The sequence below is a fragment of the Mus caroli genome, chromosome 3, assembly GCF_900094665.2.
Source record: "Mus caroli chromosome 3, CAROLI_EIJ_v1.1, whole genome shotgun sequence".
Lineage (NCBI taxonomy): Eukaryota > Metazoa > Chordata > Mammalia > Rodentia > Muridae > Mus > Mus caroli.
The window spans coordinates 99,968,869-99,982,135 of record NC_034572.1 but is presented as its reverse complement, the minus strand read 5'-3'; the positions used below and the strand labels follow the sequence as shown (position 1 = coordinate 99,982,135).

Genomic DNA, 13,267 nt, shown 5'->3' with positions numbered 1-13,267 from the left:
AAAAAAAACCTATGCTGCCATTTATGTTTGTTTGCTTGATTGGTTGGTGATATTGGGGCCCTGATGAGAACATATAAAATCAAGGCTGGCCTTGAATTCCTGAATCCCTTAATGTCCATCTTCTAAATGATAGAATTTTTGTTTTAAAGATTGATGTATTTATGTATTATATGTAAGTACACTCTAGCTGTCTTCAGACACACCAGTAGAGGGCACCCAATCTCATTAAAGATGGTTGTGAGCCACCATGTGGTTGCTGGGATTTGAACTCAGGACCTTTGGAAGAGCAGTCAATGCTCTTTCTTAACCGCTGAGCCATCTCTCCAGCCCAAGTGATAGAATTTTATTTTTGACTTTTGAGACAGGATCTCTGTATCCTTGCTGGCCTGGTGCTCAGTTTGTGTACCCAGCTGACTTTGAACTTGTGGACATTCTGCTTCTGACAGTTTCTTTTCCCTTTTTTTTTTTTTAGATTTATTTATAGTATTTATATGAGTATACTGTGGCTGTCTTCAGACACACACCACAAGAGTGCATCAGATCCCATTACAGATGGTTGTGAGCCACCATGTGGTTGCTGGGAATTGAACACAGGACCTCTGAAAGAGCATTTGGTGCTCTTAACCGCTGAGCTCTCTCTCCAGCCTCTTCTGACATTTCATACATGTACTTTGGTCAGATTCATTCTTCATTACCCTCTTTCTCCCCTCCTATTTTTTTTGAACCTTTCTTCCCAACAAGTCCTTTTCCTACTTTCATGTTTCTGTTTTTGTTGACTGTCGGGGTTTGTATAGAAGCATGGGCAGTTTACCAGTGGCTATACCACTGAAGAAAATGACTCCCTCAGCAACCATTAACTGTTCAAAGTGAAGGGTGAGACCTCATGACTTCCTGCAACATCAATGATTGAATGTGGACAGCTCAATCTTGTACATGTAAAATAACTACAGCCACTATGAATTCATTAGTGTAGTGACCAGGTCATGTCCAGAAAACATTTTTCAGTGTTCCTCCATATCCACTAGCTGTTAGATGCATTCCATTTCTTCAAGGTTCCTTGAGCCTTGGAGGAGGTGATATAGATGTTACATTTAGGGCTGGGTACTATCATGTTTCTTGGCTCTTTGGCTGGTTAATGAGTCTCAGAATTACCTGCTGAAAACAAGCTTCTCTAATGAAGGCTAAGAGTAGCACTAATCTGTGGGTCTAACGTAAATATGCAGAAAGCACTTTGTGGCACTGTATTCACTTAGCAAAAGAAAAATAATAAGAGTATGTTACATCCTCTCAGCCATGTGGAATTTCAAGTAGATTTACAGAACCATGCAGTCATTCTTTTCTGTGGAATAGAGTCAAATCCAGTCAGAAAATGGTTGATTACCCCGTAATAGTCATAAGACTATTGTACGTACCCCCCTGGCAAGTTCATTGTTTTATATCTTGAAGAGTTCAGCTCTAGGAAAAATGTTGATCCCTTTTCTTCCTCTCTCAACGGAGAACCTTCAGGCATTTTGAAAGCCAGCAGAGAAAAGTTTCTCTTACTTAATTCAAGCTAGATTTCTCTGACCTGCAACCAAAGTGTGGTTATTTCAGCATGAGGATCCTAACCATCTCCTTCTGGTGCTCAGTCAAGAGCAATGGAAATAGACTATTGAGAGCACTGGGAACCTTCCTGATCAACAACTTTGTATCTAATTCCTAGCACAGGGATTTTAGATTTAGTTTAGTAACCTTTGGCTTTTAAGAACAATACTATCCACCTATGTAGGGTACCTCTGTTTAAACAGATTTTCATACATCTTTAGTTTGAGTTGACCTTCCTTGGTCTTTTCATTCATTGATATTATATAACTCTTCTAAAGATTTGTGTGTTTCCCTCTGTATTTTTCATCATGGTAATTTGTACAGATGAGGAATAAAACTGAGGGAGCATAAAAATGACTGGTCTTGGTAGCATTGGTGTTTCAATTGACACTATAATATAATTACAGGAAAAAATTGCTCAACTAGAAGAAGTAAAGCAGTCAAGCATGAAACAAATCCAGGATGCAATCGACATGGAGAAGGCACAGCAGGCACTGGTTCAGAAGCGCCATTACCTCTTCGATGTTCAGAGGGTAGGTTTCTATGGCGGGACTTTCTCAGTCCTCCCGGTGATATAGATAATACATGGAAGCTTAGACCTTTTGTAAGGGCAGCCTCCCGGGCAACACATCTAACTCAACCTGACTATCTAGCCTACCTACCACCTATCACATGGCTAGCTGTATACCTTTCTCTGCTCCACTTCGGTCCATGTTTGTTCCCTCCATGCCTGCCCTTGATTCTTCCACATGAGCTTTCTTCTCCCTGCAGCACAGCAATCGTCTTCCCAGAAGTTCCACCCTAGTACTTCCTGCCTTAGCTATTGGCTGTCAGCTCTTTATTACAACCAATCAGTAGTGAGACAACCTCTGATATATTTATTATTAGGTTGCCTTTAGGCAAGTGAGGAAGGATGAATATTTACAAAATGGGAAACCCCTCGATAGACCAAAGAAATGATAATACCAGAACCCTGCCAGCACTTAGCCCCATACAGAACTAAACACTGAAAATACAGAGACACACCTTGATACAAAGTTAAAAAAAAAAAAAAAAAAAAAAAGTTACCTCAACAGGTTTCATTAATTTCTAAGATAGTGTAGTTAATTCGTGGGTGTACAAAAAAATAAATGAAATATGACAAAAAATTAGTATCTGGAATGTAGCTCAACAGTAGATCACTTGCCTTCCATGCTCAAGAAAGCCGGAACACTACCCAAAAAGTCAGGATATTTTGAAGAATGATTAAAATGGGCTTTATTTATTTTATGTAGAAAAGAGATTTGACTAGAAGTTGGCAATTACAGTTGATATTTAAGAACTGTTAAGTGAAAAATATACTTTGGACTGTTCTGAAATCAAAAACAGTATAAGCTGTAAAAACACACACTTTGAATCCATACAAGAGGAAAATAATAAGTTAGGGCTGATTTTTAAAAAGGAACACCCTATCTGAAAAAGACCAAAGGTGAAATACATTCCCTGCATTTCATACATACGTGGGTAAGAAAATCTTAACAAACATTCATTCAGAAAGCATGTCTAGAAAGCAGTAGAGTGTTTTGGTTTTTTTGGGGGGGGGTGCGGGGAGGGGTTCGGAGACAGGGTTTCTCTGTGTAGCCCTGGCTGTCCTGGAACTCACTTTGTAGACCAGGCTAGCCTCAAACTCAGAAATCCACCTGCCTCTGCCTCCTGGGTGCTGGGATTAAAGGTGTGTGCTACCATGCCCGGCCGCAGTAGAGCTTTTAATCATACCCAGAGTTTAATTAGATCCTAAAATTATAAGCATGTCAGATATTTCGTTATTTTCTTTGAGCCCAGTATTTTATGCCTAATATTTAAAAGGTGGATACAGAAACCCTCAAAAAAAAAAAATTTTTTTTTTTACTTTGTATCAAGTAATTTTAAAAAGATAAGATGTTTCATTGAAATTTATGTAAGCACATCACTGGGGCTAAAGAGATAGCTGTTAAGAGCATTTGTCGCTCTTTAAGAAAACTCAGATTCAGTTCTTGGCACCCTCATAGTGGCTCACAACCATTCATAACTCCAGTTCCAGGGAATCAGATACCCCTTTCTGATTTCTGCCAGCACTAAACATGCATATTACACATAGACATATATGCAGGCAAATTATTAATTTATTTAAATTTTTTTAAGAGAAGGATGCATGTAGTGAAAACAGATCCTAAGATGCAGTATCTGAAATACTAATAATAAATATCTAGGCCAGTGATTCTCAATGAGGTCTCAATACCCCGTGCATCACTCACTAGGTTTTCTGACCCATTCCAAGCCCTGTAGAGTTAGGTCTCTTCAAGACTAGGAATCTATGATCTTATTAACAGGATTCATTGAGCTCATGACAATCTCAGAAAATGTTAAAACTGAGCTCTGTATGATGGTTCATACCTGTAACCAACCACCCAGGAGGTTGAGATGGAGGGATGGCTCTGAGCCATATACTTGTGTCCTTATGGAGATGCTCTGGGAATGATGAAGAAAATAAAAACAAAACACAAAGTTTATATCTTCTAGTTTGCTTTTGTCTACACAAAAAATAGCTTTCCTCTCAAATGAAATAAAAGGAAGTTTATTTTGGAGCTAAATACAAGCGATCCAAAAACACTGATTCAGGTCCCCAAATACTATGATCCATATACTATCAGTTTAGTAACAGAACAAAGGAAATTACAAATCAAGACATTTTTCAAATACACTGGTGGAGGGGCTGGAGAGGTGGCTTAGAAGTTAAAGAGCAATTGCTCTTGCAGAGAATCCAAGTTCATAACACCTACCTGATGGCTTACATCTGTAACCCCAGTTTCAGGGGATCCAGTGCTTTCTTCTGGCAAGCACACATGGACATAGTACACTTACATGCATGCAGTCAAAACAACCAACATACGAAAGCACATTGGTGGGAATGTGCTTTCCTACCTGCTTTAGGTAAGCAGGTTACAGTAAAACAAAATCTCTGCTATAGGCCTCAGATTATAAGCTGATGATTATTCTTAGTGTTTGGGTGGTAAAACCTAGGGGTCTGTCTTTATATTCCTAAGTATTTACGTACTAGTCATAAGGATATTAGGTCATGGGTAGAGTTGGATAATAAATAGCAATGTATTAAGGGCTAAAATAACCCAAGATGATTTGCGTTTGAACCTATAACTTAGCCATCATCACTGGAATTTTAATTGTTAGTCTGCCTTAAAGAACATTTGGCACTAATGTGTCTCCCTCCCCATGCCCTAAAAACTTCAATTTATCTTTTATAGCCAGGCATTGGAGGATCAGAAATGGTTGAGTAGATGTGAATGTCAATGGGCATTAGTGCTTAGGAAGACAGTAAGCTAATAGTAAAACAAAAGGAACTTGAGGAATTCCTCTTTTATAGGGCAGTTGGGAAAGATGTTTGATGGGTTATTTGAGCAGAGACCTGAAAAAAGTAATGATCAAGCTATGCCAGTTCCTAGAGAAGTAGTGATCTAGGCAGAGGCTAAAACAATTGCAAGGGATCCTCACCCAAAACCGTGTTTTCTATAATCAAGGGAGCAAGAATTTGTTTTCTATAATCAAGGGAGTCAGAATGCCAGTATAGCTAAAGTTGGAATGGGTAAGTGAGAGAATAAAAGGAAGAGGGAAGAGCATAGCCAAGTCATTGGTGTTTCTGGAAGGATTTGACCTGAGGTGACCTACAGAAAATTGCTATAGGTAGAGAAGTGATGTGGTTTCACTTACATTTCAAGGGGTCATTCTGACAACCTTGTTGCAAATAGCCTTTAGATAGATTTGACAGTCAAGAACAGGTCCTTAAGAGTATGAGCTTTGTAGCCTGATTGCCTGTGTTCAGAGCTTAGCTTCAGTTTATTAGCTCTGTAACTTGGGCAAGTTCAACTTCTTCAGTTTCTCTCTGTAAAACAGATAACACTGGTACCCCATAATGTATTTATAAAACTTGACAAGATTGACAGAAGCACAAGAATGTTTAGAACACATTAAGTATGAGCTACCATTCAAACAAGATCATAGAGAACTGTTTGTAGTAGAAAAGACTGGAAACAGCCTAACATTAGCAGAATTTGGTTAAATGAATACTGGAATACAAGCGTAGTGGACTCCACTGTACTTTATAATTTAGGTGGGTAGTATATAGCATAAGGAAAGTGATGTATATCTGTTGTCTTTGTTAAATATTTATGGGAAAGAATATTTTAAAAATACAGAAAAACAGTAGCTTGGACCCATACTTATAAATATGTGACATGCTGTTTTCCTACTTGCATACACAAGGAATCTTACATAAACATACAAGCGAGAAATAGAGTATACTAGCGAGAAATAGAGTATACTAGCTGTCAAAGGCCCCAGAATAAAAGTATTCTTTCATGAGTATAGCAGTATTTTTTTGTTTTGGGTTTGTTTGTTTGTTTGGGGGGAGGAATTTTACGTATATACATTTCAAATGTTATCCCTTTTCCCTGTTTTCACTCCCAGAACCCCCTCTCCAAACCCCTCCCTCTACTTCTATGAGGATGCTCCCACTCCCAACTCACTGCTCTGTCATTCCCCCTACAAGGAGGAGCCTTGGGGAATTGAACCCAAGAGCTTCTATTGATGCTAGACAATGCCATCTTCTGCTACATATGCTTCTGGAGCCACAGGTCACTCCATGTGTACTCTTTGGTTGGTGGTTTAGTCCCTGGGAGCTCTGGGTCATCTGGTTGGTTGATATTGTTGTTCTTTGGGCTTCCAAAGCCCTTCCGCTCCTTCAGTCCTTTCTCTAACTCCTCCATTGGGGACCCTGTGCTAATAAGTCCAATGGTTGGCTGTGAGCATCCACCTCTGTATTTGTCAGGCTCCTGTCAGCAAGCACTTCTTAGCATCTGTGATAGTGTCTGGGTTTGGTGTCTGTATATAGGATGGATCCCCGGGTAGTCTCTGGTTGATCTTTCCAACACCACATTCTGTCTCTGTATTTTCTTTAGACAGAAGCCCTTCTGGGTTAGCAATTTGGAGATGACTGGGTGGCCCCATGCCCCAATTGGGACCCCTGCCTAACCTCTCGATATAGTCTCTTCGGGTTCTCCCTACCTTTTGTTGGGCATTTCAGCTAATCTCATCCCTGTTGGGTCCTGGGAGCCTCTTACTTTCCTTGCATCTGGGTCTTGCTGGTGGCTACCCCCCATCCCCCATTGCTACATACCTCTATTCAAATTCCTGACCCTTTCTGTATCAATCCTGACTCTTCTCATACCTGATGCTGACCCCTTTTTCCCTCTCCTCCTCCTCTCTTCCTCCCATGTCCCTCCCACCCTCTACCTCTCATGAGTATTTTGTTCCCCCTTCTAAGAAACACTGAGACACCCACACTTTTGTCTTCCTTCTTCTTGGGCTGTCATATGGTCTGTGAAGGTATCTTGGTTATCCCAAACTATTGGGCTAATATCCACTTATCACTGAGTGCATACCATGTGTGTTCTTTTGTGATTCAGTTACCTCAGGATGATATTTTCAAGTTCCATCCATTTGCTTGCAAATTTCATGAAGTCATTGTTTCTAATAGCCAAGTAGTAGTCCATTATGTAAATGTACTTTTTCTCATGATTTTTTTTTTAATTTCCTTGGTTTTATTGTTATGTGTCCCTTTTCATTTCTGATTTTGGTAATTTGGATACTGTCTCTGTGCCCTCTGGTTAGCCTGGCTAAGGTTTTATCTATCTTGTTGATATTTTTCGAAGAACCAGCTCCTGGTTTGGTTGATTTTTTTTTTTTTTTTTTTTTTTTTTTTTAACATTCTTTTTGTTTCCTCTTGGTTGATTTCAGCCCTTAGTTTCATTGTCTACTCCTCTTGGAAATATTTGCTTCTTTTTATACTAGAGCTTTCAGTTGTGCTGTCCAGCTGCTAGTGTGTGCTCTCTTCAGTTTCTTTTTGGAAGCTCTTAGAGCTATGAGTTTTCCTCTTATCACTGCTTTCATTGTGTCCCATAAGTTTGGGTATGTTGTACCTTCATTTTCATTAAATTCTAAAAAGTCTTTAATTTTTTTTTTATTTCTTCTTTGATCAAGTTATCATTGAGTAGAGTGTTGTTCAGCTTCCATGTATATGTGAGCTTTCTGTTGTTTTTGTTGGTATTTAAGACCAGCCTTAGCCCGTGGTGATCTGACAGGGTGCATGGGATTATTTCAGTCTTCTTGTATCTGTTGAGGCCTGTTTTGTGTTATGTAGTCAATTTTGGAGAAGGTACCATGAGATGCTGAGAAGGTATATTCTTTTGTTTTTGGATGAAATGTCCTATAGATATCTGTTAAATCCATTTGGTTCATAACTTCTGTTAGTTTCACTGTGTCTCTGTTTAGTTTTTGTTTCCATGATCTGTCCATGGATGAGAGGGGGGTTTTGAAGTCTCCCACTATTATTGTGTGCTGTGCAATGTGTGCTTTGAGCTTTAGTAAAGTTTCTTTTATGAGTGTGGGTGTGCTTAAATTTGGAGCATAGATGTTCAGAATTGAGAGTTCCTCTTGGTAGATGTTTCCTTTGATGAGTATGAAGTGTCCTTCCTTATCTTTTTTGATAACTTTTGATTAATGGTCGATTTTATTCATTAAAAGAATGGCTACCTCAGTTTGTTTCTTGGGACCATTTGGTTGGAAAATTGTTCTCCAACCTTTACTCTGAGGTGTAGTGTCTGTCTTACTCACTGAGGTGTGTTTCCTGTATACAGCAAAATGCTGGATCCTGTTTAGGTATCCTGTCTGTTAATCTATGTCTTTTTATTGGGGAATTGAGTCCATTGATGTTAAGAGATATTAAGGAAAAAAGATTGTTGCTTCTTGTTATTTTTATGTTTGTGTTGCTATCTTCTTTTGGGTTTGTTGGAAGAAGATTATTTTCTTGCTTTTCCTAAGGTGTAATTTCACTCCTTGTGTTGGAGTTTTCCATCTATTATGCTTTGTAGGGCTGGATTTGTGGGAAGATATTGTATAAATTTGATTGTGTCATGGAATATCTTGGTTTCTCCATCTATGGTAATTGAGAGTTTTGCTGGGTATAGTAGCCTGGGCTGGCATTTGTGTTCTTTTAGGGTCTGTATGACATCGCCCAGAATCTTCTAGCTTTCATAGTCTCTGATGAGAAGTCTGGTGTAATTCTGATAGGTCTGCCTTTATATGTTACTTGACCTTTTTCCCTTGGTGCTTTTAATATTCTTTGTTTTGTGTATTTGATGTTTTGATTATTATGCAACAGGAATTTTTTTCTGGTCCAATCTATTTGGAGTTCTGTAGTTCTGTTCTTCTAGTATGTTTGTGGGCATCTCTTTCTGTAGTTAGGGAAGTATTCATCCATAATTTTGTTGAAGATATGTACTGGCCCTTTAATTTGGGAATCTTCACTCTCTTCTATACCTATTATCTTATGTTAGGTCTTCTCATTGTGTCCTGGATTTCCTGGGTATTTTGGGTTAGGATCTTTTTTCATTTTACATTTTCTTTGACTGATGTGTCAATGTTTTCTATGGTATCTTCTGCACCTGAGACTCTCTCTCTTCTATCTCTTCTATTCTGTTGGTGATACTTGTATCTATGACTACTGATCTCTTTTCTAGGTTTTCTATCTCCAGGGTTGTCTCCCTTTGTATTCTTTATTGTTTCTAGTGCCATTTTTAGATCTTGTATGGTTTTGTTCAATTCCTTCACCTTGTTTGGTTGTGTTTTCCTGTAATTCTTTAAGGGGTTTTTGTGTTTACTCTTTAAGGGCTTCTACTTGTTTACCTGTGTTCTCCTGTAGTTCTTTAAGGGAGTTATTTAAGTCTTCTATCATCATCATGAGATGTGATTTTAAATACAAATCTTGTTTCAGGTGTGTTGGGGTATTCAGGACTTGCTGTGATGGGAGAATTGGGTTCTGATGATGCCAAGTAGCCTTAGTTTCTGTTGCTTGTCTTCGCTTACCTCTCGCCATCTGGTTAGCTCTGATGTTAGTTGGTCTTGCTGTCTCTGACTGGAGCTTGTCTCTCCTGTGAGCCTATAAGCCTATGATCTTAAGTGTGTCAGCACTCGTGAGGAGACCAGCTCTATCTGGGTGGAATTTAGATACAGAGAGCTGTGGGACACCCTTAGCTCAGGGGTGCAGATGTAGACCGGAAGGATCTTGTTCCCAGTCGCTTCATTGTTCCTGTGCACTGTGTGCTCCTGGCACATCCCTCTTTGGACAGTTATTGGAGCAAGTCATGGTCTCTCCTGTAGGCCTAGGAGTGAGAGTACTCCTGGGAGACCAGCTCTGCCCAGGCAGGATTGTGTAACAGTATTTCTTAGTTAAATGTAAATTATTTCTTAATTCTCCCCCTCACCCCCAGAATAACATTGCCCTGGCCTTGGAGGTCACTTACCGGGAACGGCTACATAAAGCATATAAGGAGGTAAAGAATCGCCTGGACTACCACATCTCTGTACAGAACATGATGCGTCGCAAGGAGGAAGAACACATGATAGACTGGGTAGAAAAGCATGTGGTGAAGAGCATTTCTGCACAGCAGGTACATTATGACCTTTTGTATCTTCTCTGGTTGCACCTCAAGGTTAGCGTTTACGTGCTGTTTAGTATGTGTGTCTGCACACACACAGGATGCAGGTACCCATGGAGGCCAGAATCCTCAAATCCTATGGAGCTGGAGTTACAGACAGCAATGAGCTGCCTGATGTGGGTACTGAGAACCATACTCAGGTCCTCTGGAAGAGTAGGAAGTGAGTGCCCCTGCCTCCTGAGCCATCTCTCCAGCCCCCGTTGTTTTCATTATTAATATTTCTGTATTACTGGTGTTTGTTGGTTGGTCTTTTTTAAGGAACTATTTTTACCCAAACTAACAAGTAAAAGTAGTTATAAACATTTCTGGCCTTGAGTTTTTTGTAGGTTTTACTCATAAAAGCTGTGGACCAGGAAATTTTAGCTCCCAGGATTTATTTCTATGTAGCCCTGGATGTCCTGGAACTCACTCCCAGGATTTATTTCTAAAATAAATTGCATCTATCCAGTGTACTATAATTCATTTTTCTTGTGATTAGTAAGCTTTTCTATATTAAGCAATAATCTTGATGTTCTAGTAGGAAGTACTTTAGAATTATGTCACCCTTCCATGTTCTTGAGAGAACTGTATTTCTCTTTCCTTATTACAGGAAAAGGAGACCATTGCCAAGTGCATTCAAGATCTAAAGCTGCTTGCAAAGAAGGCTCAAGCTCAGCCAGTTATGTGAATGTGTCTTTCTCAGTTGTGATAGCCAGAGAGAGTTAAATGGGCACTAGTCTATGTGAAGAACTCTTTCTGTATTGCTATCTATTGAAATAAAATGATCAAGGTCCACTTAGTGGCTTAACCCTATTGGCCAGTAAGGTATTTCTGATCCTTGCTCTGTATGCGGAGTTATCTGATCACAATTTGAATAAGCAACTTGCAGCAACTTGCTGCCCAACTGAATTTACCAAGTTATAATATAAACTTGTAATTAATTAAAGCATCTTGCAATAAAATCTTTGAAACAGAATTTATGTTTCATACTCTGAAATAGCACTTCTTTATTATGAGTAAGAATTACATGATTTAACAGCTGGAGATAACTTAGTCAGTAAAGGGTTTGCTGTGCATTCATGAGAATCAGACTTCAAATGCCCAGAACCACATAAAAGCTGGGTACAGTTCAAGCATCTGTAATCCCAGAAGAGGAGAGACAGAATTCCCAGAAGCTTCTGGACCAGGATGCTGTACACAGCAGCAAACAAGAAGCAAGGGCCAGCCTGGTCTACAGAGTAAGTTCCAGGATAGCCAGAGCTATATAGAGAAACCCTGTCTCAATAAAACAAAAGACAAAACAAAAGCAAGGCAAGGCAAGATAAACACCAAAGGTGGTCTTCTGGCCTCCACACATGAATACACTTCACATGTATGTACGTATATGGTGAAAATGTCTTAAATGTCATTGAACTAATTAATACCTTGTTTATGAGATGTTCCAGGAGTAAAGAACCACAGAACACCAGTGTAGGTTCAGCAGGAATGGAAGAGAAAAAGGATTTTGGAGTCAGTAGAATTAGCAAGGTGGAGGGCTTCATATAGGAAGGGTCAATAGTAAACACATTTTCAGATTAAGAGAAATGAAAATATGGATTAAGGTTCATAGATCAGAGATCTTTTGCCAGTAATTTTTGTTGGACAGATGACAGTAGGATTTAAGGATAAGTAATTGAAAATTGAACTATAAGTATTGCTGATGTTAAAACAGGGATGATGGGGCTGGAGAGTGGACAGTGATTAATAGCAAATACTGATCTTGTCGAGGACCAAATTTTTCCCTACTCACACTGGGCGTTCACAACCACCTATACACTCCACTTCCAGGGTGAGTAATGCCTCTGACTTCTATAAGCATCTAATCTATACTCAGATGTACATAACAGTACACAAACTAAAGCAAAGGCTTTTTAAAATATTTATGGGTAATATATAAAGGATACATTTAATCTAGTTTAGGGGCTCATGAATGTCATAGAGTGAATTAATACAGTGGTATCTAGAGAAGTCCATGTTGTGCAAAGACCCCTTAATACACCAATGCCCTGGCCGTCAAGATTGTCATAATTCCAGATCTAGTCTGTTTTCTCCAATTCTCATGTTTGACCTCTAAGCAACACCTGATAATTGACTACATCTTTTTCGTCTTCCCTTCTCTGGCCTTAAGTATCTATGCCATTTCTCCTATCACTTTCTCAATTTCCTTAGCCAATTCTACTCTGTCTGCTTCACTCCTAATTTCTGGGCTTCCTCTTCCAAATCCCATTCTAGGAATTGTACTGTATGTTCTACCTTTGATAGTACAGGCCCACAACCTCTTTGGTTTTTCGAAACAGGGTTTCTCTATAGCCCTGGCAGTCCTGGAACTCACTCTGTATACCAGGCTGGCCTTGAACTCAGAAACCCACCTGCCTCTGCCCATCAAGTGCTGGGATTAAAGGTGTGTGCCAACTGCCCAGTAAACCCACAACTTCTATCACATGTATACAGATGGCTTCCTTGTCTGTATCACAAACTTAATCAGGATAGCCAGGGTTAAATAGGTAAGGTACAAAATTTCCCCAAATTTCAACAGCTTAATGTGGAAGAATTTGGATTTTACTTAGAATCTTGTACAGCTTTGGGTGAGTCCAGTGAAGTGTCCTCCACATAGAGAACTCAGATTTTTCAGACCTGTCAGTCTCATTAGCACATCACAATCTCCACGAGAACCCTCCCCATGAATGGAGCACTCAAGTCGTATTACATTCTTTAATCAGTTAGACAGAATTTGTTAGATAGCATTACCTAACCACAAGGGACATTCCATCTCAAAAGGAGTGAAATGTTTCGCACTGAGAACAGTGTAATCTTAGGTGGTTTTTGTTTGTTTTGTTTTGTTTTTGTGTGTGAGTGTTTTTGGATGGTTTTTTTGGGGGGGTGGGGGGGAGGTTCAAGACAGGGTTTCTCTGTGTAGTCCTTGCTATCCTGGAACTCACTCTGTAGACCAGGCTGCCCTCAAACTCAGAAATCCACCTGCCTCTGCCTCCCAAGTACACAACCACGCCCAACTTGTTTGTTTTTTATTAGATATTTTCTTTATTTACATTTCAAATGTTATCCCCTTTCCTAGTTTCCCT

General features: G+C 39.4%; 1 protein-coding gene across 1 annotated transcript in view; it reads left to right on the top strand.

Annotated features, from left to right (window-relative positions):
- Atp5pb (ATP synthase peripheral stalk-membrane subunit b) overlaps positions 1-11,124 on the top strand; it is a 17,559-nt gene extending 6,435 nt beyond the window's left edge. Inside the window, exons 5-7 of the mRNA XM_021157270.1 lie at positions 1,992-2,117; positions 9,942-10,121; positions 10,759-11,124. Coding sequence (XP_021012929.1) covers positions 1,992-2,117; positions 9,942-10,121; positions 10,759-10,836 — 384 coding nt within the window. The 3' untranslated portion in view covers positions 10,837-11,124. The remainder of the gene's footprint in view (positions 1-1,991; positions 2,118-9,941; positions 10,122-10,758) is intronic.
- Positions 11,125-13,267: the final 2,143 nt, after the last annotated feature.